The sequence below is a fragment of the Chaetura pelagica genome, unplaced genomic scaffold (genome assembly GCF_000747805.2).
Source record: "Chaetura pelagica isolate M959 unplaced genomic scaffold, ChaPel_1.0 scaffold109, whole genome shotgun sequence".
Taxonomy (NCBI): Eukaryota; Metazoa; Chordata; class Aves; order Apodiformes; family Apodidae; genus Chaetura; species Chaetura pelagica.
The window spans coordinates 11,682,857-11,707,647 of record NW_009970725.1 but is presented as its reverse complement, the minus strand read 5'-3'; the positions used below and the strand labels follow the sequence as shown (position 1 = coordinate 11,707,647).

At 42.4% G+C, this 24,791-nt stretch overlaps 1 protein-coding gene across 1 annotated transcript in view; it reads left to right on the top strand.

Annotated features, from left to right (window-relative positions):
• The first annotated feature begins 2,644 nt into the window (after positions 1-2,644).
• The window catches only part of EPB41L3 (erythrocyte membrane protein band 4.1-like 3), a 70,318-nt gene continuing 48,171 nt past the window's right edge, over positions 2,645-24,791 (top strand). Inside the window, exons 1-2 of the mRNA XM_010006860.1 lie at positions 2,645-2,833; positions 8,816-9,013. Coding sequence (XP_010005162.1) covers positions 2,645-2,833; positions 8,816-9,013 — 387 coding nt within the window. The remainder of the gene's footprint in view (positions 2,834-8,815; positions 9,014-24,791) is intronic.

The window sequence follows — 24,791 nt, the reverse complement described above, 5'->3', positions numbered from 1 at the left end:
GTTTTCTCCACTGTGTTTGAAGTGGCCATCTTACATGTGGACATCTGAAGTTGAATTAGATGGTTGCTTGTCTGACTGTCACATTTTAAAAGGCATGAGTTAATTGTTGCTTTTTGTAGGTGCTAAAGACAGTTTGTTAAGCAATGCATTTTAAAAGGTACTTTTGACCTGTGTCAGTTTGAGTATAGAAATTTATGATGTGTTTCTAAACAGGTGTGGTATATGTTAGGACTTTGAAAACATGGCCTGAAGCATAAATCTGCCACATAGGCTTTCTAGTTCTGCTTCTCCCTTGTGCTGTTCTGGCATGCAGAAGTAGCAACGTGCACTCCCATCCTCATGTGCAGTGCAGATCCTGGGCACTTGCCTGCTGTACTAAGGCATTTATTCACTGGAGAACTGTTGTGATTTAAGCCCAATACTACAACAAAGAAATAGCCCTATGGCCACTCACTAAACTCTCACACACATGCTCTCTGGGATGAGGAGGACAAAGCTCCTGGGTTGAGACAAAGGACAAGGAAGATTCTTCACTGATTAAGGTCCTGGGCAAAACAGACTCGACTTGGGGAAAATATAATAATTTAATTTCACACTAATCAAACACACAGGACACAGACAACACACAGAGCAGGGCTTACATATGTTAGCCCACCCCTCCCTCCTTCCGGGGCCGAAGTTATTTTGTTTCTGGTTTCTCTACCTCCTTCCCCCCAGCAGCACAGGGGGACAGGGGATGGGGTTTAGAGTCAGTTCACATGCTGGTAGTTTTTGCTGCACCCTTCTCCTCCAGAAGAAGGATTCCTTACAGTCCTTCCCTGCTTCCCCACGGGGTCCCTCCCATGGGAGAGAGTCCTCCATGAACCTCTCCTTCATGAGTCCTTCCCACGAGGTCCGGAGCTGCTCCAGCCTGGGCTTCCCATACAGTCACGGGCTGCTTTGGGAACAGCCAGCTGTCCTGGTGCTGGGGTCTTCTACAGCTGTGCAATCAGAGTCCACTGGTAGCAAAATCCATTGGCCACAAAATTGAAGTTCACCCCTCCTGGCACCTTCAGGGAATGTTCCACCGTGTTCCTCCATGAGTGCAGGGGCACAGCTGCCATCTCGCCATGGGCTGCAGGGAAACTTCTGCTTGGGCACCTTCTTCCCCTTCCTCCTCACCAACCACCAGCACTGCTTTCCTTCCCCAGCTCAGCTCTTCTCCCTCTAAGTGCTTCTTTGCTCAAGTGTTATATCAGTTCTTTTGTATGTTAATAGCTGAGGTGCATTTATTGTCCCTCTAATGGCTTCTTGGCTGGGTTTTCGGCACGGGGGGTTCTCAGGTTCTTACTGGAGCCACTTCTGGTGCCCTTCCCCCACTACCATAAAACCCACCAAACCAGAACAAGAAAAAAAGTAATTGACCTAATTTAAAACATTTTTTGTTAAGCGATGTAGCTTATTAAACATTTCAGTAAAAAAAGAAAAAAGGTGTCTACTTTCTGTAATCTTTAATAAGCCTGTTTCTACTAGTAAACACTCTAGTATGTGTTAAGAGATGATAGTGGCTTCCTAGCAAATGAATTAGCAGATGTGTGTTCTGTGGAAATGCTTATAATTACATAGTAGCTATGGTTACCAGGTTAAAGAAATCATGACATGATGAGGTACAGAAATAGATTGCAGCAGACTGCTTTGGTTTTAAGTTACTTGAAAGCAAAATGCTCAAGGATAAGACCATGAGGTCTGAAAGTGTATAAGTAACAAGCATAAGAGCAATCATTCTTTGATGAACTGACAAAGAGTCTGCTTTTTCAAATCCTTGTTTTGATACAAAATTAGTGTTTTTTAAAGCTGGGTTTTGCATGTCTATTGTATGAGAGTTGGGTGCCAACCACATATTTTTAATGAAACTATTAATCTGAAATAGTTAAAATTTTAATATTGCTATTATTTAAAATTTGTTTTAGTACTGGACAAAGTTGAGTTCTAATAGACTTTTCACATTCAAGGAAAGTCATATTCACTTTACTTTAAATCTAACACTTAGAATGACTTAATGGAAGTATTTGTCATTTCTTTTGGATGCTCCAGCACTTGGAAAGAAATGGCAGAAGTGTGGGTGGTTTCAAGCAGGAAGGACAGAATTGTGCCAAGGACAGTTGTACATTTGCACTGGTGTTGGTGGGCCCACTTGAGATGTTTTTAGTGTCTATGTTGCTTGGAAGTGTCGAGTCCATTTCCAAAAGGGAGTGCAGGTGTTGAGGAGTTCAAGCCCTGTTAACCTCAGTGTAAAGAGCAAACGTTTTAATATGTTCAAAAGCTTCCACATGGTTTAGAAACTCAAACTGCAGTGAATCATTTTGGATTTACAGTGTTCAATTACACAAGCTTTTCTTAATGTTTTACTCTTCTCTCACAAATGATGAACTATATAGAACTAGATGTCTGTGTGTAACTTCAGTGAAATCTTTTGGACCAGAGAAGCTTTCCTAGGGATCCTCATTGGGCCAGTAATAGCAACTTTATTTTTAAAGGCTGTGCATATTGAGACTACAACTTTGTGGCTGATGTTTCTCCATTTTGCAAGCCTAGGCCTGCACGTTCACAGCTCCGAGATCATACTCAGTAGGTCTGCTCACCTTGTTTTACAGAATAACCAACCATGACTACAGAATCGGGATCGGACTCCGAGTCCAAGGATAAGGAGCAAGATCAGCAGGAGAGCCCTGCGCAGCAAGGGGCGGCAGAGACGCAGCCGCAGGAGCAGCAGCAGCTGAGTGAAGAGCAGCAAAGCGCGCTCGAGCAGTTCTCGGCCGCAGCAGCCCACAGCACACCCGTGAGAGGGGAGCAGGTAAGGGAGCCTGGGCACACACCTGCTCACTGAGTGCAGATGGCTACGTGCCCACTCATTGCTCCTGGGAAACAGCGAGCCTGGTGTGTTAGGAGTGGAGATTCATATTCAGATCGGCACGGAAGGCTGTTTGGTGTGATGCGGTAGATTTTGACTGGTTGGTATTTTGCATTTAGGAAATGGTTCTCACATAGAATGTTTTGAAATTCATGCCCTGCTCTGTTCTTTCAGCGTCAGTTGCTATTCAGCCACCAGCCAGATCTGATGCAAAGCATAGTACCAAGTATTTTACAGAAAAGCCTTTCTTAATACCAGATACTGCTAGTTCATTTCTGCCTCCGGTGCTTAAATATAGGGACTTACGAACTAAGGACTTATTAACTAAGCAGGAAACATCTTTGATCCTGTATTTGCATAGGTAGTAAACAGTACCAATCTTTAAGAAGCTGAAAATGTTTTCAGAGTTAATTTCTTCTTTGATACCAGTGAAAACTGATTTCATGCTTGCTTGTCTGATGTGTGAGCCATGAAGACGCTGTGGTCCCATAAGCTTCTTGTAGGTCTGAAAAGACTGCATTATAATTACTTTAACTTTCATGTAATAGGTTTCAGAAGAGCCATCACATGCTTTTCCGCTCAGTTTATTGTTGCACTGATTAAATTGGCAGAAGCTGCCTTTTTTTTCCTGTTAATATAGATTTCACAGGCATTTTACTTCATGGGTAAGTGACACACAATGAGGTACCTGCAAATTGCATCCCTTAGCTCCATAAGATTATGACCACCATCTCTCAACTAGGTAAAATAACACGACTCCACTTGAAACAATCTGAATTTCTTTGAGAGATGGTGCTGGTGATTCTAGAAGATGTAAAGTGTTACTTAAAATCAGCATGACTGCTCCTATGGAAGCTGTATGGGGCTGGTTGTGGTCTTGGGTTTTAAGCTTTTGTCCACAGATCTACAGCCCAAACTTGCTGTTGGTGGAGGAGAAACAGGCAATTTCAGATACTAAGCAACAAGCAATTTCAGATACTAAGTATTTTTTTATGTCCCTCCTTTAGGGCTGCATTATCTAAATGCTTTGGACAACAAAAGTTTCTGGGACCAGATTAAAAGAGGTTTCTCATGTCTGACTCATAAGAGGTAGACATGACAGGACAGGATTTCTAGTGTTTATTGCTATTGAAGATCAAGTATTGGAAGAAACACTTTCTTGATTGCTAACCATTTTTACCATTGATAACCCTTGATGAGCCTCAGTCCATGGCCAGCAAAGACACTTCTGCTCATGCTCCAGCATCCACCAGTTGTGTAGTGGGATAAATTTGATCTTTGAAATAGATCAGAAACTGCACGTAGTTAGTTTGGGCAAAAGAGGCAGGACTGCTAGTCCAAAATGGAACAGTGCTGCACAAACTGGTCATTAATTTAGAGTGTAATTCTATCGGGCATAGGCATATGTATTATTAATTTTGTTCTTCCAGACATCTTCAGCAATTTTTCTCCCACTAGTTTTTTGTGGTTTTTTTTGTGGGGTTTTTTTGTGTGTTTTGTTTTTTTAATCTCAAAAAACCCAAACCAAAACAAACCCCAGAGTAACTACAAGACCAGAAAAAAAACTTAGGCACCAAACCTGTCTATATGTGTTTACAGAGGTGTGAGTTTGGAGACCTGAGGAGACACTCTGGTGTGCTGCGCAATCCCTCTTTCCCCAAAGAAGATCACCTGTGAGCCCATGTCTGTGGAAGCCTTGGTAGAAGAACTGGGTTAGTGAAGGGATGTGTGAGACCTTCCCATTGAGATTACCAGATTGAATCCAGAAGTCCCTGTTGTAAACTGTCTGCCAAATCCAGCTGCAGTGATCATGGAATCATGGAATTATAGAATGTTTAAGATAGGAAGGGACCTTAAAGATCATCAGGTTCCAACCTCCCTGCAACAAGCAGGGACACCTCACACTAGACCAAGTTGCACAAAGCCTCACCCAACCTGGCCTGTGACACCTCCAGGGAGGGGACATCCACAACCTCCCATGGCACCTCATGGTGAAGAATTTCTTCCTGATGTCTAACCTAAATCTCCCCTCTTTCAGTTTAAAACCATTACCCCTTGTCTTATCACTCCTCTCTGGTGAAAAGCCCCTCCTCAGCTTTCCTGTAGGCCCTGAAGGATCTGCTATTTCATAGTGGCTTAAGTATCTGTATTACAGGAAAGAACCACTTAAATGCAGCACTAAGAGACAGAGCTATCATCAGTGGTGTCACTAAAAAAGCCAAAAATTGAAGGAGTAATGGGTATCATGCTCTCGCTGTCTGTAATCGCAGTGAGGAGGTTGATGATTTTTGCTATTGCTCATATGAGAGAACCTGGGGAAGAAAGATTTAAGTTAATGATCCATGACAGTGACTTTTTGCTGTCATTCTATACTCATAAAAAAGAACATTTTAATGAAGACAAAAATGCTTCTTCATGTTGAGATTAGCAGTTACTACAGAAATGAATTCTTTGTATCAGGTATAATAATGCAATCCCACCATCTTCCTGCCTTCCCATCTCGTTGAAAATGAGCAAGAGGATGTTGCACAGGTGGAGCACTGGCATTTATGAGCAACTATCATAGATAGATGGGATTCATACGTTGTACAAGTTTGATAATGTCACTTCATACCCCAGTGAGATACTGTGATACTGTGTCATAGTAACATACAGTAATATACACAGAGGTGAGAGATCTTTTGCTCAAAAGACACAAACCCTGAAGCAACTTGAGTTGCACTGGAACTTAGTCTACAACACTGAAAATACTGCAAAAATATTGTATGGGTGAAGTATTTTGAAGAAAATGGAACTATGCTTTCAGAGTTCAGAATAATTCACTGAGTACATGAGTTTTTCACTGGCCATTTTTTTTTTTTTTCTTTTCTAGGTAGCACAATGTCAGGTTTCCTTAGGAAGAAGAGACTTAATACAGTCTGAGAGTACCTCAGTGTCTGAACATGTCAACATAGTTTGGGGGATCTTCTCTGATAGTTCTTGGCATGGTTTGTTCTCCAGACAAATGAGAGAAAAACCTTTGTATGAGTTTTAAACTAGACCCATTCCCCTGATCTTAATGTAGACCAGAACCTTGACAAACAAAATAACCTCAATAGCATTTTTAAAAATAATTATTGATAAATAAACAAATGTCTGCTCTAGTCTTAAGATACCAAGGAAAATAATCACCAATCCATTAGGGTTCACAGAAATTGTTTGCAGTCTGAAGATGGTTCTAAAATTCGAACGGCTGCTTCATGTCCTTGTTGTTGTGGGATTTTCTCTCAAGCAGCTTTCCTGGGTTTTTTTGAAAAAGATAAATTCCATGCATCTGGTTTTGTTGTTTTTTTGTTTGTTGTTGGTTGTTTTGTGTTGGGGCAGGCTGTTAACTCTCACATGAGACATCTAATGAGCCACCAGGTGTGACAGCATGTTTTTTCCCACCCTGGAATGACATTTTGCACCCATGTGCACCTTCCCGGGTAGATTTCTTGACCAGGAATTTTCTTTGTGCAGAAATCATCCAAGAGCCCTCTTTCTGTCAGCAGCAGTGCAGCTCTTCACAGAGGCCCTTGCAGGAGACATCAACAGTCTTGTTCTTCTCTGGGTACAGTAGGTTGGGCCACTTGCCAGCTGGCTGTGGTTGTGGTGGAGGGGTGGCTGGCCTCAGGCCCTGCTCTGAGCCTGGGGGGACTCTCCTCCTTGGTCACAGCCACCATGAGCATGGAGCAGCTAATCTGCTGACATACACTCTGCCTTCATCTCCTGCCAGCCTCCAAGGTGTGCAGGGACCTTGAAGACCAGGCACAGAGCTAGTGGCCAAGTGCTGGGGGAAGAGAGTCCTCCAGTGCTGGAGCTTGAGGGGGAAGAGCCAGCTGGCACTAGGCTGCTCCTGGGGAAGAGCTTCCACAGCTCAGGGGATGAGGCAGATTCTGAAATCAGCTTTTGTATTGCTTTTTTATCTTTCTAGTCCCACTGTCTTCTGGTCTTCCATTGAGGGAAGCCCAGGAGACCTTGCTATGCCCTCACTCACAGGGAAAAGAGGAGTGTGGGTCTTGCCTTGCCTCTTTGCAGTTTGCTGGGACTTGTGTGGGAGTGGTGCACTTGGTAGCAGGGCTCATTCCAAATTCCTCTTTCTTTTCCCTTGTTCACCTGAAGGCAGAGAGGAAGCTTAGGGCTTGTTTGTATGAAACCTCTCAGGGAAAGCTCCCTGTCATTTGACAGTACAATGTTGTTGCTGGTTGTACGATGCAAGGTTGTTCTGGTCTCAAAGCAGATTAAGGTTTCTGGATGGGATTTGCTCCATTCTCATGGAGGTTTATTATATACAATGAATGGAAACAGATTTGGAGGATTAATTTACAATATATTTCCAGCAATGCTAGTTGCTTGTTACACTGAAATCATTCAGGACCAAAACAGTTCAGTTTGTTTTTTATTTCCTTGTATTGAGATAATGGAAAGTTTTAACATATTTTTTAATTTTTATTTAATTTAAGCTTTAGCCTAGGTATTACTGCATTCCTGTTGAGGTTTGGATACTATCAAGGGCATAACTGATGAGAAAGGTAAGGACTCCAGCATAGTGCTGTTGCTAGGAAGGGTGAAATGCTGTAGAGCTGTTCTGGCTTTCATCTAGTCCTGTGGGGAGGACCATGGGCCTTGCTGCATCGTGGTAACTCTTCAAATGGCCTGACCCTCAGATAAACCCAAGCAAAAGTAACCACGGTTATTACTTCGCTCCCCTTTCCCCTCCAGTATGTTTGTCTTTCAGATAGCACCTACTTCTCAGTGGCTTGAGGGACTTATCAGGCATCTGTGGAGAACAACATTCAGCCTCTAGTCCTCTAGTTATCATCCATTAGCCAGCCAGCTGCACATGAAAGTAATCTGGCCCCTCAGTTCCATCCTGTTTGTTTAACCCTTTGCTGGGGTTCTTGAGGAGCCTTCCACTCTCCCAGGCATGTCTGCATCCTCCTGTGAATTCACAATGTCATGGGTGGGTCTGTCCTTTTCTTCAGGGAACTGTTTTCTCACTGACAGAAAAATGAGTGCTAACCTGATAATATTGTCCTATTCGTATGACATAATGGAAGCATCATGTGATTTAACAGGTACAGGACCTAATATAAAGAAACTGTAGGAATATCTGTTCATTGCAACATTTGCCAACTATTCAGCATTTCCAACAGACTGAAAAAACAGGTTCAAGAAGTCCAAGTGGGATTTTGTACCTACAGAAAAAGCAGGAACCTAAAGGATTTTCATGCATATCCCTCCTTCATGGGTATTCTGTACATCTTGGAGTGAGAAGTAGGGGCTGGGAGGAGTATAGGCAATACAGGAAATATTTTCAATAGATTAAAAAGAAGTGTCCTGCATCAGGCTCCCCACTAGGCTCATTTAAATGCTTGGGTGCAGGGTGCATAGTGTACTGCATTGTGTGATCATTTTATCTCAGGACCACAAAGATGATCAATGGGCTGGAGCACCTCTCCTACAAAGACAGGCTGAGAGAGTTGGGGCTGTTCAGCCTGGAGAAGAGAAGGCTCCAAGGAGACCTTATAGCGGCCTTCCAGTACCTGAAGGGGCTACAGGAAAGCTGGGGAGGGGCTTTTTGCAAGGGCTTGTAGGGATATGGAACAAGGGGTGACAGTTTCAAGCTGGAAGAGGGTAGATTTAAGTTAGACATTAGGAAGAAATTCTGGAGTGTGAGGGTGCTGAGACAGTGGAACAGGTTGCCCAGGGGACCTGTGGATGCCCCCTCCCTGGAAGTGTTCAAGAGCAGATTGGATGGGGCTTTGAGCAACCTAGTGTAGTAGCAGCTGTCACTGCCCATGCCAGGAAGTTGGAGCTAGGTTATCTTTGAAGTCCCTTCCAACCCTAGCCATCCTGTGATTCTATGATCTCACTTCAAAAATGCATCTTTCCTTGTCTTTATAGGCCACAGACAAAGAACAGGAGTTCGCTGCTGCGAGTGCAAAACAGCTGGAATACCAGCAGCTAGAGGACGACAAGCTCTCTCAAAAATCATCATCTAGCAAACTTTCCAAGTCTCCTCTAAAGATTGTCAAGAAACCAAAAAATATGCAGTGCAAAGTGACACTCCTGGATGGATCGGAGTATGCATGTGAAGTCGAGGTAAATTATGTTCTGTTTTATCATCCTGTTGGGAGGAAAATATTTGAAATTAGATTCCTAATTTAAGTGGAAGTATGATTGGCCTGATATTTCACTAATGCCAAGTATAGAGATACTTCTCTTGTCTCCTCTGGAGGTTGAAGACATTGCACAGATTTGAGCTGGATGAGGGATCATGAGCAGTCCGTGGAACAGCCAGAGACTCTGGATTAATTTTATGTCAGCACATGCCACAGTAGAATGCAGAAAATTAGTTATGGGCAGCAAGGCCTGTAAACAAAGAAGGATTTGATCCCACAGGGCTCTGTTTTTCCTTGGTACTCTACTGAGTTGAAACTCGCAGTGACTCACTGTCCAGACAGTAATTCTGACCATCATGAGATTAGCGGGGGCATGAGAGGCACCCAGGGGAAGTAGGAGAATTGTCGGGCGCAAATACCAGTGACAGTGGTGACGTTTATGTGTTTCTCCGCTATGTCCATGAATCACAACTCTGTCTGAACATTACTGACAGAGAGTTGCTGCCATCCCTGCTGGAACTTTGCCAGATCCCTACTTTTGGGAGGGATGGTCTTTGCTGCACTGTGACTTACTGGTCTGTGCCTGCGGGCAGACCCTTGCTAAGGGGATGCCTTGCCTCCAGCTGCAGAATGCCATGGAGAGGCAGAGCATGAAAAAATTCATCATCTCGGATGCATGTCCCCATTCAGCCTTTCCAGCCCTGTCACTAAGGCGGTCTTTGGGTAGCAAACCAGCCTGTCCTGAGCTCGTGTTAGGTCAGAAGGTCACAGGCAGTGGCAAGGAGGGGAAGGATATGTGTTGGAGGGCTTGGCAAACCACAGAACATGATGGATAAGAAAAGCCACCTGAGGAGGACAGAAGAGTATAAAGGAAGAGGTGGGATGGTGTGCAGGCTTGAATAGGGAACCTGCAGGGAACACCAAGGAGAGAGGTTGGAGGAGAGGAGTATCTGACCTAGTATCTGAGGTCTTTACAGTCAGATCACACTCAGGCATTGCATCTTCCAGCCGCTCTTGTTTTAAGCGCTTTGGAGAATGGCAAGCGAGGAAGAACTTAATGATTTTTGTTGAACTGCATGCAGCTTGACAGTTTGAACCATTTTTTTCTATGCTAACACAGGAACTGTGATTTTATTACTCTTAAAGAAACTCAGCAGTCGTGCTATTGAGTATCTTTAGTTTAACTGGCCTAGTCCTGTGTTGTTTCGTTCAGACTAGCAATAGCTATCTGGCCACGTACTTTGTGACAATTAAGTTGACATTTCTTGACCTGTGGGTCCCAGTTTTGTCTGTCAAGAATATCATGTGAACCATTAAGCTGGAAAAATGACTAATATGGGCTTTGATGGAAAGAGTAAAACTTGTTTTAATTTTTGCCACTTGCTTGTAAAGTGTGAGTCACTTTTTGGAATACAATCCAGTACATTTTGCCAAATAGGATTTCTATGGAAATCTTGTCTAGCAGGCTGAGCTTTATGAGAATATACGATGGATCAGAAAGAGAGATTTGTTGCATTAAACTTCTACTTTAAACAAAAAAAGAAAATGCTGTGAATAATATATTTTTTTTAGGAAGCTTTGGTTTTCTACTGAACTTGGAGACTGTTGAAGTTGAAGTCTTAAACTGCTAGCATGTAGAAGCCATCATGTTTTATTGCTTGTAAAATTTCTCTGCTTTGCAAGTTCTGAATAGCTCTTGAATAACATCAATATAAATTTTGTATGCATTTTTTCCACTTACACTGCTGAAATATTCTGAAGTTGTATTGACTGTCATCAATAATCACTTTATCTGCTTCTGAGATAGTTAGAGAAAAAGTATATGCAAAGAAAGTTTGTAGAACAAAGAGACTGAGGGTATGCCTCAGGAGATATTTCAGGAAACCATGACAGAGACTGAAGGTGAGGTTCTCCTACAGCAATTCTGCATAATACCAAAGTTCTGTGGCTGTTTCACAGAAGCTCAGTGCTGCAACATAAGAAGTAACCTGTCAGATTTCAGAAAAATACTGTCATATTTTAAGGATTATCTACAAGTGAACTTACTGTAAAGGAAAAAAAAAAAATGTAGTGGAAGACTGAACAAATTATGGAGGTCAGTAAATTCACCAAGATAATTCCTTAAATGAAAGGGGAGAGGGACGGACAACATATGGCAATAAAATATGTAATATTTCCATTCCTTATGTTTAACCTACTTAACTGCATCTTGTGGTGTGGATGGTGGCCTAGGGTAGGGATGTGACAGTCAGTGAATGTGAGTCAGAAATGTTATCCCATGTTGTCAGCTCCTGTCTTCCAGCTCTGTCTGTGTGTCATACTTCTTCCCATTGAAGGATACAAAACAGTGTAATCTAAAAGAACCAGAAACTTTGAAGCCTAATTTTGAGCTAGAATAATAGCTCTGTTCATGAATCTTAATTTGGATGTGGGCCAGGTATTTTTCCTTCTGGAACTGCATTTCCTACTCTGGCAGTTGAAGATGATTATGAAATGTGTTAGTTACTCTATGGGTGCTTTGCAAACGACAGATGCTTTAAAATATGTTAAATATTAATACCATTTAAAGGAACTTAATTGCTCTGAAGCAGAGCACAACCTACAACTTATCAATTATGTATTCATCCAGGTAACAACTTGACAGCCAAAATTGCACGTACTCACAGACTGAGATGTTTTGGAGGCAGGTTTGGTTAATCCATGTATCTTTCAGTCTCTCTCATGTCCAGTACTTTTCATTTATGACACCATGAGTTTTTCATATTTGTACAAGATATATCTACAGGGGAAAATGTAGCAGAGGTAACTTCAAAGCTGATATTAATAGTAGTTCATCTAATGTGCTGTCCTTTTGGTAACAGGATCTTTAGCAAATGCCAGGTAAAAGCTTTCTCTTGAGGCCCGACAGTGGTACTGCCTGTGTGCTGTCTCTTTCCTGACCCAGAAAGTATTTCATGCAGTAAGACATTACAAGCCAAAACCCAGTGAAGTTGGTAACCCAACCAGTTCATTCCTCCTCCTCCAAAATCATAAAGTAGAAGTGTTAGCATCTGTACCCCCACTGCTGCTGTCATCTTGGAGCCTACAGAAGCTAGCAGCCAGCTTATTTAAGAGCAGGAGTTCCTTTTGGAGATGGGATGACCACCCGATGGTGCTTTGCCTGTCCAGGGACAGCTGTTGGCTTTTGGAGCAGAAGTATTTGCTGTATGCTGACATTGTCCCTGTTGCTCTGTCAAAGACAGCCTCAGAGTCACTAAGTGGTTTCTCCTATGTCATGAAGAAGCTGGAGGTTTCTAGTGGGTGCTCAGTCACAGGAGATGACTCAGTATCCTTAAGAGGGATGCTGAGCAGTGCTGTCCACCTAGATGTCTTGTCCTTCTGGCAGTGGTTTTTCTTGGGCTCTTCATCTCACTCTCCCAGCCAGCAGCAGGATCAAAAACGTTTTTTGTCAAGAGCAGCCAAACCCACAGCTGGGGCCAAAACTGCACTGCAAAGAGGATGCTGAAGCTGTCTCTCTTAAGCAAACTAGACTTATACTTTGCATTTTTTTTTGTTTGTAGAACCAAGGAGGAAGCAAGATCCAAGACTGTTAATTGATTTCATATAACCTTAAAAAAGACAGTTCAAGTTTTTCCTAAGATAAAAGAAAACTAGCAGATATAACTTGTTTCTGGGTTCCTCCCACTTCAATTAATGATTTTCAAGTACTGTAGTACAATTACACTATTTCTAGGATTTATTTACTTTCTCTTCCTGCTCTGACCTATCTCCATTTTCTGCCATCTAGACTACTGCATTTTAGTTTAAAAGATGCAATTGGAACCAGCTATCATCCTGTCCCTTACATGCAGCCTAATTTGAAGTGTCTTCCTAATGCAGGTTGGAATTTGCCTGCATAATTTCTGATCCTGTCTAAACATGTATGTGTTATTAATCGCACAGTGAAATCAGAAAGCTATAACATAATCTAAAGAAACCTTAAAATAATTAGATTTTACTTTCAAAGACTCAGCTGACTAAGCCCATTGGTAATTTACACTTTTTCTTTGTTCTTCTACTGCTCAATCTTTCTTACCACGCAAGACACCAGTAAATGAAAACAAACGTTTCCATGGCAGCCTGTCTGTGGCATCTCTGCAGCCCTGCATCAAACAGGGTGAGTTGCCATAGGATTCAGACAGGCTGCAAAGCACACAGAAAGGTGACATCTCAGAAAGCATTACTTTTATCCCCTCTTCTTGTTAGGCAGGGGTCAACTGAGGTAGGAGGGGATTCTTAAAAATACACAACGTTTGGCTTTGGGGTTTTTTTCATCCAGTTTTCTCAGTCATGCTGCTGTTGGGATCTGGGCAGTAGTTGGGTGTCCTGTTCTGTAGCTGCTGCTACACCTTTGTGATGAATCTCTGGTGGCTTCCTTCCTGATGGAGACCCTGTTTTCTTAATGGGTTTCCCCACATCCTCAGGTGACTTCATAGTAGCACACTTGAGGTGAAATGATGAGAAATTTTATTTCCATATGTCTAAAACCAGGATTTATAACATGGACAGAGGCAGACTGGAGTGAACAGGTCCCTTTCTGCCCTGCACAAATATATGCTGAAACTCCTTTTTGCAAACAAAATGGACAAGAAATAAATGGATTCTCAAATAGAACAGAGTATTGCATTTCACATGAGGTTTTCTTTTTCCTGTTAGACATTGAGAGTACATGGATGCATCCTTAAAAAATAAGTCATTAATGATGGTCATAGGAGAGGCTTGAAGAACAGAGAACAAGCAGACTTGTTTCTGCTCTGCCAGAAATGAAAGAGAGCGGTGTCTGACTTAGTGCTGCATGTATTTCTTTTCCTGGTTTTCCAAATCTGCTTTGCAGGACTATATTCTGGAGGATAAAACTCCTCTGTGTTTCTGGATGGCAGTAGGGGAATGCATGCCCCATTGTCCCTATCCCTGTGTGGAGTCTGGGCTAACCCTTCCCCAGGAGCCATCTCAGCATGGACCTGTGCTCTGCTTTTGCATGGGAAGTTTAATAACATGAAATTTCTCATCCGTATTGAGGTGGGGTTTAAGGTCAGGAAGGAAACGTCTCTAATAAGATGCACTCTGCTTTCTGAAGGATACAGTTTCAGTTACCCCCTGCACATTTTAATTGTTTAATGAATTCCACACAGTCTCTTGCAAATTGGCTTTACATGTGAAACTGATTACTGAATGCAAGAGGGATTTTTTTAATCAGTCTTTTCCTTTTGACCTACTCGTTGCTTACATGTCAGTTAATTTAATATGAAGAGCTTTGTTTTAGGATTTTCTTCCTTCCCCGGGAAGTGTTTCAATAAATGTGACTGGGTTGAGATGCATCATTGTCATTACATAGAATGTTTTCTGTGCCCAGACTCACTAATTAGGGCTGACTTAAATTAGCCAAGGGATTCAGTTAAGATCTATGTTACCTGACACATGTCAGTAGGACTCGTAGCATTGCCTGAATGTATTCCATCTGAGTAGATTTAATACACAGCTCTTCTGGCTTGCTTTTTCCAGATACTGTGTGCAGCTTTTAATGAGTTAAAATACTTGTCAATTCAGGAAGCACAATGTTCTGGAAATCGATACTGATGTTGTCCAGCTCATAATAACTGAGAGGCTGAGCAGAAAAAGGCTTTTTCTTCAGTTTGGTAATTGAAACAAAAAGAAACATGTTAGGGCTACCTTTTTAGTGTTTGTTGGTTTTTTGTTTGTTTTTTTTTTTATCATTGTATATATATTGTTAAGGTTTTTTACTGAACTTGAAGAAATCTAAACTAAAAAAGAAGGTCACTTCAGGTTGAGCCAAGTATTTTGGAAATGCCACGAGGCGAATGGAAGATGCTAGTGTGGCATTTAAAGTGTTGGAGTGTTTCCTCCTCAACAGGAGAGGCTCAGCTCCCCTGCAGCTCCTGATGGCTGGGAACATCTGGGCTCTGTGGTATTCAGGGAAAAGGTCTCTTCTAACCTTGGTAGGAACACACAGCTAAGTGATTAGACAGCTGGGGTCTCTTGTATTTCCTCTAGTTAATATGCAAGTTTTTCACAGAGACTGAGGGAGAACCAAAGATTAAACCCAGGTCACTCTTTTGGATGGCACACCATCTAAACAGCAGGTTGGGCTTTAAATTCCACCTTTTGGCACAACAGAAGACATGGTCACAATCAGAATAAATGCCAACTGTTCAAAATAACAACAAAAAAAGCAACACTTCAATATATTTTTATGTGTCCTCTCCACAGCCATTCTATGCATCTAGTCCCCTTGTCTCTTTCCTTTTGTTAATAGTTTCTGAAAATTATTTGGGTGGTGAAATGATGGATTTAGCAGACAAAAATCCTCATTTTGATACTTTAGAGGCACCAGCTCTTTTTTGTAATGGTGAAAATTATTGAGAGGTAACCTACATTAACAAATAGTTTAAGCTGCCCTGAAGCTTAATTTCCTAAGGAATAAATAATTGGCTGAAAACTTTGTAATGGAATGTTGCCCCTGGTTCCCTCCCCTTCGTGCACCATTTGGACACAAGCCAGGAAACAGGAGCTTGTTCTCCATCTGGCAAAGTTGTTTTTTTGGTCACTCACCCTCCAGCCCAGGTACTGCAAGGCTGATTACACATTACTGAGGACTGTATCCAGGCAGTTCTCAAATACCTCTAGAGAAGGGGACTCCACAACCTTCCTGTTCCAGTGCTCTGTCACCCTCACCGTAAAGAAGTTTTTCCTCATATTTAAATGGAACTTCCTGTGTTCCAGCTTCTGCCCATTGCCCCTCGTCCTGTCACTGGGAACTACTGGTAAGAGTCTGGCTCCATCCTCCCTGCGCCTGCCCTGTAGATACTTAAGGCATTAACAAGGTCTCCTCAAGCCTTCTCCAGGCTAAAGAGTCCCAGCTCTCTCAGCCTTTCCTCATAAGAGACATGTTTCAAATCCCCAGTCATCTTTGTTGCCCTCCTCTAGACTCTCTCTGTTACTTCTCTGTCTCTCTTGAACTGGGAAGCCCAGAACTGGATGCAGTATTCCAGATGTGGCCCCACCAATGTAGAGTAGAGGGGGAGAATGACATCTCTTGACCTACTGGCCACACTCTTCCTTATGCTCACCAGGATTCCATTGGTTCTCTTGGCCACAAGGGCACATTGCTGGCTCATGGGTAATTAACTATCTACCAGGACTCCCAGATCATTGTCCTCAGAACTGCTTTCCAGCAAGTCCATCCCTAACCTATGTTGGTGCATGGGGTTCTTCCTCCCCAGATGCAGCACCCTACAGTTCCCCTTATTGAACCTCATGAGGTTCTTCTCTTCCCGGATCTCCAGCCTGTCCAGGTCACACTGGATGGCAGCACAGCCCTCTGGAGTGATGGCCAACCCTCCCAGTTTGGAATCATCATTGAACTAGCTGAGGATACACTCTGTCCCCTCGTCCAGGTCATTGATGAATATGTTGAACAAGACTGGCCTAAGTGGACAATGTGTCCATTCACCCATGCCCATCCTCCCAGATAAGCTGCTGATTTTCTTGTCTATTCCTGGTCATGTTTCTGCAAAGTCTCTCTGCATTTTTTTGTTTCCTGCTCCAATTCCGCCTGTTACCTGCTCCAGCTCCCGACTGAGCCATATGAACTAATCTCTAACTCTGTTTCTAGTTGTTCCTATTTTATAGGTGCTGTCACCATGTTAACACTTAGGATTTTCTGTTTCCAGACTAAGACTAAGTAGATGTTCACTTTGTTATTATTGCCTAAAAGTATGGACTGTCATATAAAATCCTAACAACTCATATGGGTGATTTTTTCCAGCTGAGCTCCTTGTGGTATCATTGGACTGCTTTTATGTTTTCTTATGCCTGTCTCTTCTTAGAGTGAACAAAATACCAGAGAAGGGACAGGGTGGTGGGGAAATACCCACTTGTAAAGTAAAGCTTTGATAAGCAGCAAGGTCTGTCTCTCATGGTTTATCTTGCTCTGGCAGAAGTGGTTTTTGATCTGGAGTAAAGCTTGGATATGGCTTGAGAACAGGCTGTGCTGTTTTTCATGATAACCCAGCATTGATGGTGTGATAATAAGATACCCCAAATCTACAAGCCTGATCATCACACTGCCTCTCCTGTCTCAAGAGCATCTTTCTGTGCTGTGGTTTCTGTGTGATTTGTGGTTTTTTTCCACTCTAGCCTGGCAATGTAGGTCAGGGAGAGCTCTCTGGCTTTTAAATTCATATGGCAAGATTACCCTTTAAATCAGACTGTGATGACTGTAGAGCTTTCTTCAGCTGAAAAAAAAAAAAAAAAGTTTAGGGCTGATTTTTGCTGACAAATGCCAGTACCCATTTTTGTTACAGGTAGTGGTTGGTTTCCCTGCCTGTGTCAGTGCTAGGCTTGCGTAGTTAGAGCTTTCTTCAGCTGAAAAAAAAAAAAAAAGTTTATGGCTGATTTTTGCTGACATATGCCAGTAACCATTTATGGTACAGGTAGTGGTTGGTTTCCCTGCCTGTGTCAGTGCTAGGCTTGTGCGTAGTTAGCAGTTACACAGGAGGGATGTGTGTTTGTGGAGCTCATCCAAGTATAGGTGGAATAAGGAAAATATTTATATTTATAATCCCCACTGGAAATCTTCAACTGCTGTCCTGAGTCCCAAGAAACCTGCTTGAGTTATGGCAGAGTGTTTTAAAGGAGGCAGCAGGGCAGCCAGGAGGCATTAAGCCAGTCTATCAGCTGCATATCTAGTTAAAACCCAAGACCAAACAAGCTGTGCTTTCAAGAAAGCTGAGCAAGGAGGGATGCTTTGTCTGAAAAGCCTCCAAAAATTGTGGAGTATGGTTTATGATTTTATGTTATAATCTAGCAAATGTGTGAGACAAATCAGTGTACTGAGAACTGAACTGCTGTTTGAGAAAGTATCCACTGTTTTTTACCTTTATCAGAGAGCAGTGCTTGTAAACTGTTGCCAGATCTCCATTTTTACAGCATGAATTCTGTTGATGCACTTGGGTTGCCCAATCATTTGATAATCATCATGTTTGATGGCTCTTTCTGTAGGCACTGTGCACATGCAGCTCTGGCTGATGTGCTTTCACATATGAAGACGTGCTCCAGAGTATTTATTATTCCTCAGATGCCTGCTTTTGCTGCTTTGCATCACCGTGAGCAAAGGTTCTACTTTATTCCTGAGCACAGCAACTGTGCAGCACACATGTTGGTATGCTGAGAGGTTGTGTGATGCCAGTGCTGGTGTGATCTCTGCTGCTGCTTTACAGGGCAAAAAACCTAATTTGGTTTGATGCCAGAATCAGGACTAGGTCACCAATCTTCTTATTGGGATTTAGCAGTCCCCTGGGTTTTTTTAGATTACTGCTGGCTTTTTAGGATTGCAAGCTCAAACAGCATTAAAGAAGGTTGCCCTGATAAAAACTATGTCATGTTATACAATGTCATTCACGCTTGGTGCAGCTATGTAGCTATAGCATGGACAGTGTTACATATTTATCTAAATGCTTGTATGAAATACTTACGAGCTATTGTCAGAAAAGGTTATTTTCAGGAATGGTAATGCATTTCAGTGTGCTGTGCTACAGTAAATATCAATAAGCTGATAAATGACAGTGCTACCATGATGGGGGAAAAAAAGAAAATAATCAGTTGTCACTGTATTTCAAAATACCTTCTAGCCTACTGTAAGTTTTCTTATGTGATGTTCGTTTATACGGGCAGAGCAGTATGGGGTAGAGTTCTAAATTAAGAAGCAGAGGTAGGCAAAACAATATTGCAGGTTATATTTCATACTATTAGAATATGTTAGTCACCTACTGGGATGTATACACAGTATACAATGTCAGTAAAGAAACAGAACATTTGGAGAGCTTGTGTTGGCATGCAGCTTTCAGGAAAAGCATTGCTTCATATGACGTATATTCACATTGGGGAAAAAATGTCTTTTTAACACAGCTTGTATTCAACTGTATATTTCTGAAATTGCATAGCTCTTAGTTCTTCCCACATTGGGCTAAATTGTTTACTCAGTAGATTGTATTTGGAACTGTGACCTGGGACTTTTCCAAATGCAGTTTATGAGTGAAGTTTCATTAGTAGCTATAGTTTAGCATGTAGATTAAATGGTATTTCCTCTTGACTACCATAAAAATGAATGTGTTTTGCTTTGAAGCTCTCATTTAATTGCCTTTTTTTTTGTCACCTGAAAGGCTAGCAGAAATGTCTTGTTCAGTATCTCCTACACATGCTAGCAAACTGCTTACAAACTGTTTGAGAGAATTATGTCCATCCAAGGGTTATATGTCCTCATAAATGTTCATATGCCAAACCCAAGATTTTTCCTTAAAAACATAAAATATTTGGAGTAAAAACACCAGATGAGTTCATTTCTTTAAGCTTTTCTCTATTTGCCTGTGTGGGAGAGGGCAGTAAGGTGTTTGTTTTTTGCTTTGTCACATTGTATGTCTTACTGCTGTCTTTGGTGTACAAGGTTGTACTGGTAACTGCAGCTAAGTTTTTGCTCAGTAGCAGAAGTGACTTTCTTTAGAATGTTTTGTATAATGCCTAGAACATTGCTCTCAACCACTGAACTTTAAGATAAACTAAATGTTGATGTTTCTGGAACTGCCAGTATCATTTTCAGCAAGGACAGCAGGAGATATAGGGGCCTAAATTCCAGTGGTTAAGTCATGTTATGCTTTTAAAAGCTCTCATCCTGCAAGTTATCCATGTCATATCTTAAGATGCACTTCAGTAAACCAGAGGAAAACTTGCTGATTTTCCACTAAGTAACACTCCAGGAAAGAGTCTTCATTCTCCTCTTCTTCTTGGATGCTCCCCACTGGGGACTTCCGTTGAGTAGCCATAGATTTTAAGAAATCTGGGGGTTCTTTTCTCTTCTGTCACCTTTATCCTTAATTTTATTTTTCTCATGGATAAAAACTGGAATAGTGTGAACAACACAAAAGCAAATCCTCTAAAGATGCAAAATAGAAATATATAGAACTGTAATGAAGTTAAACTTCTTTGCAATTGCTTATTCTATTTAATGTCCTTGGGAAAAATAAACCTTCTATTTTTTTTGTCTTTAATCAAGAGTTGTTAAAAAAACACATTCTCATTATTTGGAAATTTTCTGGCCTAAAGTGCAGCGATTCTCATAAAATCACAGAATTGTTTTGTTTGGAAAAGACCTTTAAGATCATTGAGTCCAACTGTTAACTAGCACTGACAAGTCCACCACTAAACCATGTTCCTAAGCACCGTATTTACACGTCTTTTAAACACCTCCAGGGATGGGGACTCCACCACCACCCTGGGCAAGCTGTTCCAGTGCTTGATAACCCTTTCTATGAAGGAATTGTTCCTCATATCCAATCTAAACCTCCCTTCATACAACTTGAGGCCATTTCCTCTTGTTCTATCACTTGTTACTAGTGAGAAGAGACCACTCCCCACCTTGCCGCAGCCTCCTTCCAGTTAGTTGTACAGAGTGATAGGGTCTCCCCTCAGCCTCCTTTTCACCAGGCTTAACAACCGCAATTCCCTCAGATGCTCCTTGTAAGACTTGTTTTCCAGGCACTTCACCAGCCCCAGCACTGAGCCCTGGGGAACACCACTTGTGACTGGCCACAAACTGGATTTAACTCCATTTACCACAGCTCTTTGGGCCCAGCCATCCAGCCAGTTTTTCTCTGCAAAGAGTACACCAGTCCAAGCCATGAGCAGCCAGTTTCTCCAGCAGTATGCTGTGAGAAACTGTGTCAAAGACATTAGTAAAGTCTAGACAGGCAACATCCACAGCCCTTTCCTTATCCACTGAGTGGGTCACCTTGTCATAGAAGGAGATCAGGTTCATCAAGCAGGACCTGCGTTTCATGAATCCATGCTGACTGGGTTGCCTGGTTTTCCTGCATGTGCCACTTGATGACACTCAAGATGATCTGCTCCATAACCTTTCCTGGCATCAGGTTCAGACTAACAGGCCTGTAGATCCTCCTTTGGGCCCTCCTGATAGGTAGGCATCACGTTTAAGATCCTCCAGGCTACTCCCATGTTTGCGAGGACTGCTGGTAAATTATGGGAAGTGGCTTGGTGAGCACTTCTGCCAGCTCCCTCAGTACCTTTGGGTAGATCCCATCTGAACCCATAGACTTGTTTATGTCTAAGGGGTGCAGCAGGTTGCCAACCATCTCCCCTTGGATTATGGGGGCTCCATTCTGCTCCCCCTCTGCTTCTAGCTCAAGGGGCTGGGTATCTGGAAATGATCTGGTCTTACTACTAAAGACTCAGGCAAAGAACACATTAAGTATTTCAGCCTTTTCCTCATCCTTTGTCACTATGTTTTCCCCTGCATCCAATAAAGGATGGAGATTCTCCGTAGCCCACCTTTTGTTGCTAATTGATTTATAGAAACATTTTTAATTGTCTTTTATGGCAATAGCCAGACTTAAGTTCTAGTTGGGCTTTGGCCCTTCTGTTTTTCTTCCTGCATAGTCTAACGACATCTTTGTAGTCTCCCCTTAGCTTCCAGGATTGTTCAGTTCTGCCCTTTGTGTCTTGACCAGCTCAAATGCTTTCAGAAAAAATATGGAGAATGTCATGGGATGTAGATTTTTAATTTGCAGATAAAATGTGCTCCTTACTACAATGACTGTGTGAGTCTAGGACCTCCAATTGATTTCCTGTAGACGGACAAGCACCGTGATGTGGTCACCAGGTCCTCTGCATTTGGAGCCAGACTGTGTGTTCACTTGCCCATGAATTTGTATATGTTTGTGTATACATGTATTATGTGCATTAAAGTATATACATATTTGCCTACCCATATTAAATTATGGCATATTTGTGACAGTCAAATCCCTCCCCCAGAAATGGGGTACTTGGTACAAAAGTGATCTTGGAAGCTTACATACACTTCAACTTGCAAGTAATGACTGTTTGCTCAAGTAACATTTTTCTTCTGGGATTGGACGTATTTTTATGTAAGCTGGGTAATTCATGAGGAAAGAATGAGAAAGTGTGTTGTCAGGAGGCTGGAATTTAGTGACTGAGAGACTCAGCTGGGGGAATTTATGGGAAGAGTGCTCACTGCGGCGAGTACAAAGTATTCCTGACAACCAGTTAATCATTTACACTTGTTTGTGTTGCAAGAATAATTGCAGAAGCTGCAATGTGGAGAGGGGAAATTTTCCCTTGTGTATGCCAGTTATTTGTTGTCATATACATTTTAACTTTTATGGGTGTTTGCCTTGCTTCTGCACAGAGGAGATCACCATGTGGCCCATGCAGTGTAGAAACCAAAGTGTCATCAAAAATAGCTTGCAAAATTAAATTTAAACTGTTAAATAAAGGAAAATCAGTGGTCTGGTCACAACTGGAATCTTTTTCATCATGCACGTTGCAAGTGAAAAAGTCAGCTAATACTCCCCCACTAGAAAGAAAAGGGGGAAAAGAAGAGGTTAGTACAGCCACATGCCAAAATACATTACAGCACGCAAGGCTAGAGCCAGCCTACACATTTATACAGAGCATTGTTAAGATCCATTGGAAAGTGCAAATGCTAATTAGGAATGTGAACCAGATAACCTCAGCATCAGTTAAAGTCCAATTATTCCTACCAGGATTTCATGATACTAATCTGTTTGTCCTTCTTCCAGCAGTTGTGCCCAACTAGAATTATTACAGTAATTGTAGGGAGTTTAACGCCAGGCTGGTGTTCATGTTGCGTTGTTTGCTGGCTCCCTGACAGCTTTTCTGAGGAAAGTGGCAGTGTTGTGTTTGCATATGTGCTCTTGCAGAACTATATGTGTGAACTCTTTCCATTTAAAACCCAATCCCACAGCTGTGATACTTGCTCATCTTGCCATGCTCCTTGACTGGACAGAAAGGGAGGGCAGAGTTTCAATTCCATGGGGCACGCCCTGACCTTCTAGGTACTATGCAATGGAGATGATGGTTGGTGGTGGCAAAAATGAATCTCCTTACAGTTTTTTGTTTGGCTGTGGAACTCTTTCTATCTTTGGATTTTCCCTTGTCTGTAAAACTTGGTCTGAATCTTATAATTGCTTTCCTGCAATTATATGCAGGGACATACCTGCATGCTGCAGCTTCCTCCCCCAGCTCTTGCTCAGCATTTTGCATCCACATGAGACTGCAGCATCAGATGCAAAAATAGAACTGCTCCAAAATGTGACACTGTGGAGGTTGCAATAGCTTTCATTTCTAGGAAGCTGAGAGGGCTGTTTTTTGCCCTTCAGCTCCTCACCCTAGTTCCCTGTCAGTGGGAGGAAGGTAATCTACTCCTAAGTAAAAATAGAGCATGAGAGTAGACTGACATTATGTTTCAATCAGGTATACAATGATTAACCCCTTAGCACCTGCAGGGGTGCACAGGGAGCACAGTATCACAGCCACAGTGGTTGGTTGGGGCTAGGAAGGTCCCTGGTTTGAGCATGGTGATGGTTGGCCCTGGGTCAGGCCAGCTGTGGCATTGCCTGGCCACTGTCTTCAAACCCTCTGAGATGGAGGCCCCTCAGTCTTGCTTAGATAGCATTCTCAGGGTGGCATTGCCTCTTCAGGGAGAAATTTGTCAGACAGAGGGTTGGATTTGGTCTGAAAGAACCCAACTAGAACTAGGCAAAATGGCTGGTCCAGAAGGTTGGAGGTTACCCAGCAAGCTAAGATGTGTTGTTCAGTGAGAGGGTGCATCAGAAGGGAGGCTCAGACTGTATCACTGAGATGTATGCTAAAATGCCCCACAGATGGTTGCAAGTGGTCGTTTTTCAGCTTCAAGGACATATTTCTCTGATGTGGCACCTCCCAGCATGGGGCAGCCAAGCCTATATTCTTTCAAAGAAGCAAAATTTGGCTCTTGGAAGTGGCAGTTCTGGATCCTGTTGAATTTTCCTTTGGTATAGCTAGCTTCTGGTTTGAGAAGCACCATCCAACACATAACATCTGAAATCTTTCTGATGTCTTCCTTATATCTCACCAAATAGCAAAGAGGGTTACTGGAGTTTTATTAGCACCTGCATGACAATGAAGTTGGTGTCACATCTTTGTATTAAGTTGCTGGTTGCTCATTTCCCATATACTTTTCCCATTGCTTATCACATTCCAGTAACGTATGTTCTTTGTAGCTTGATTACTACAATATAGGGTTTAGTATTACCTGAGAGTCCTGATGGATAACAAGGCGAGCAAGAGTCAACAATGTGCCCTGGCAGCAAAGGCAGCCAGGGGCATCCTGGGCCACCTTAGGCAGCATTGCCAGCAGGTCAAAGGAGGTGATCATTCAACTTCACTCAGCACTGGTGAGACATTCCTGCAGTGCTGGGTCCAGTCCTGAGCTCCTCAGTACAAGAGAGACATGGATGTACTGGAGAGAGTCCAGCAAAGGTTCACAAGGATGATGGAGGGACTGGGGCATCTTTGCTATGAGGAAAGGCTGAGAGAGCTGGGACTGCTCAGCCTGTAGAAGTGCAGGCTCAGGGGTTTCTCATCAATGTATACAAATACCTGATGGGAGGAGCAAAGAAGATGGAGACTCAGACTGGACTCAGCAGTACCCAGTGCCAGGAAAAAAGGCAATGAGCTCAAAGTGAAATACAGGAAATCCCATTTAAACATAAAAAAACCATAATATAAGAATATTTTTAGTATGAGAGTAGTCAAACGCCAACACAGGTTGCCCAGACAGGCTGTGGAGTGTCCATCGTTGGAGATACTCAGAACCAAAGTGGACA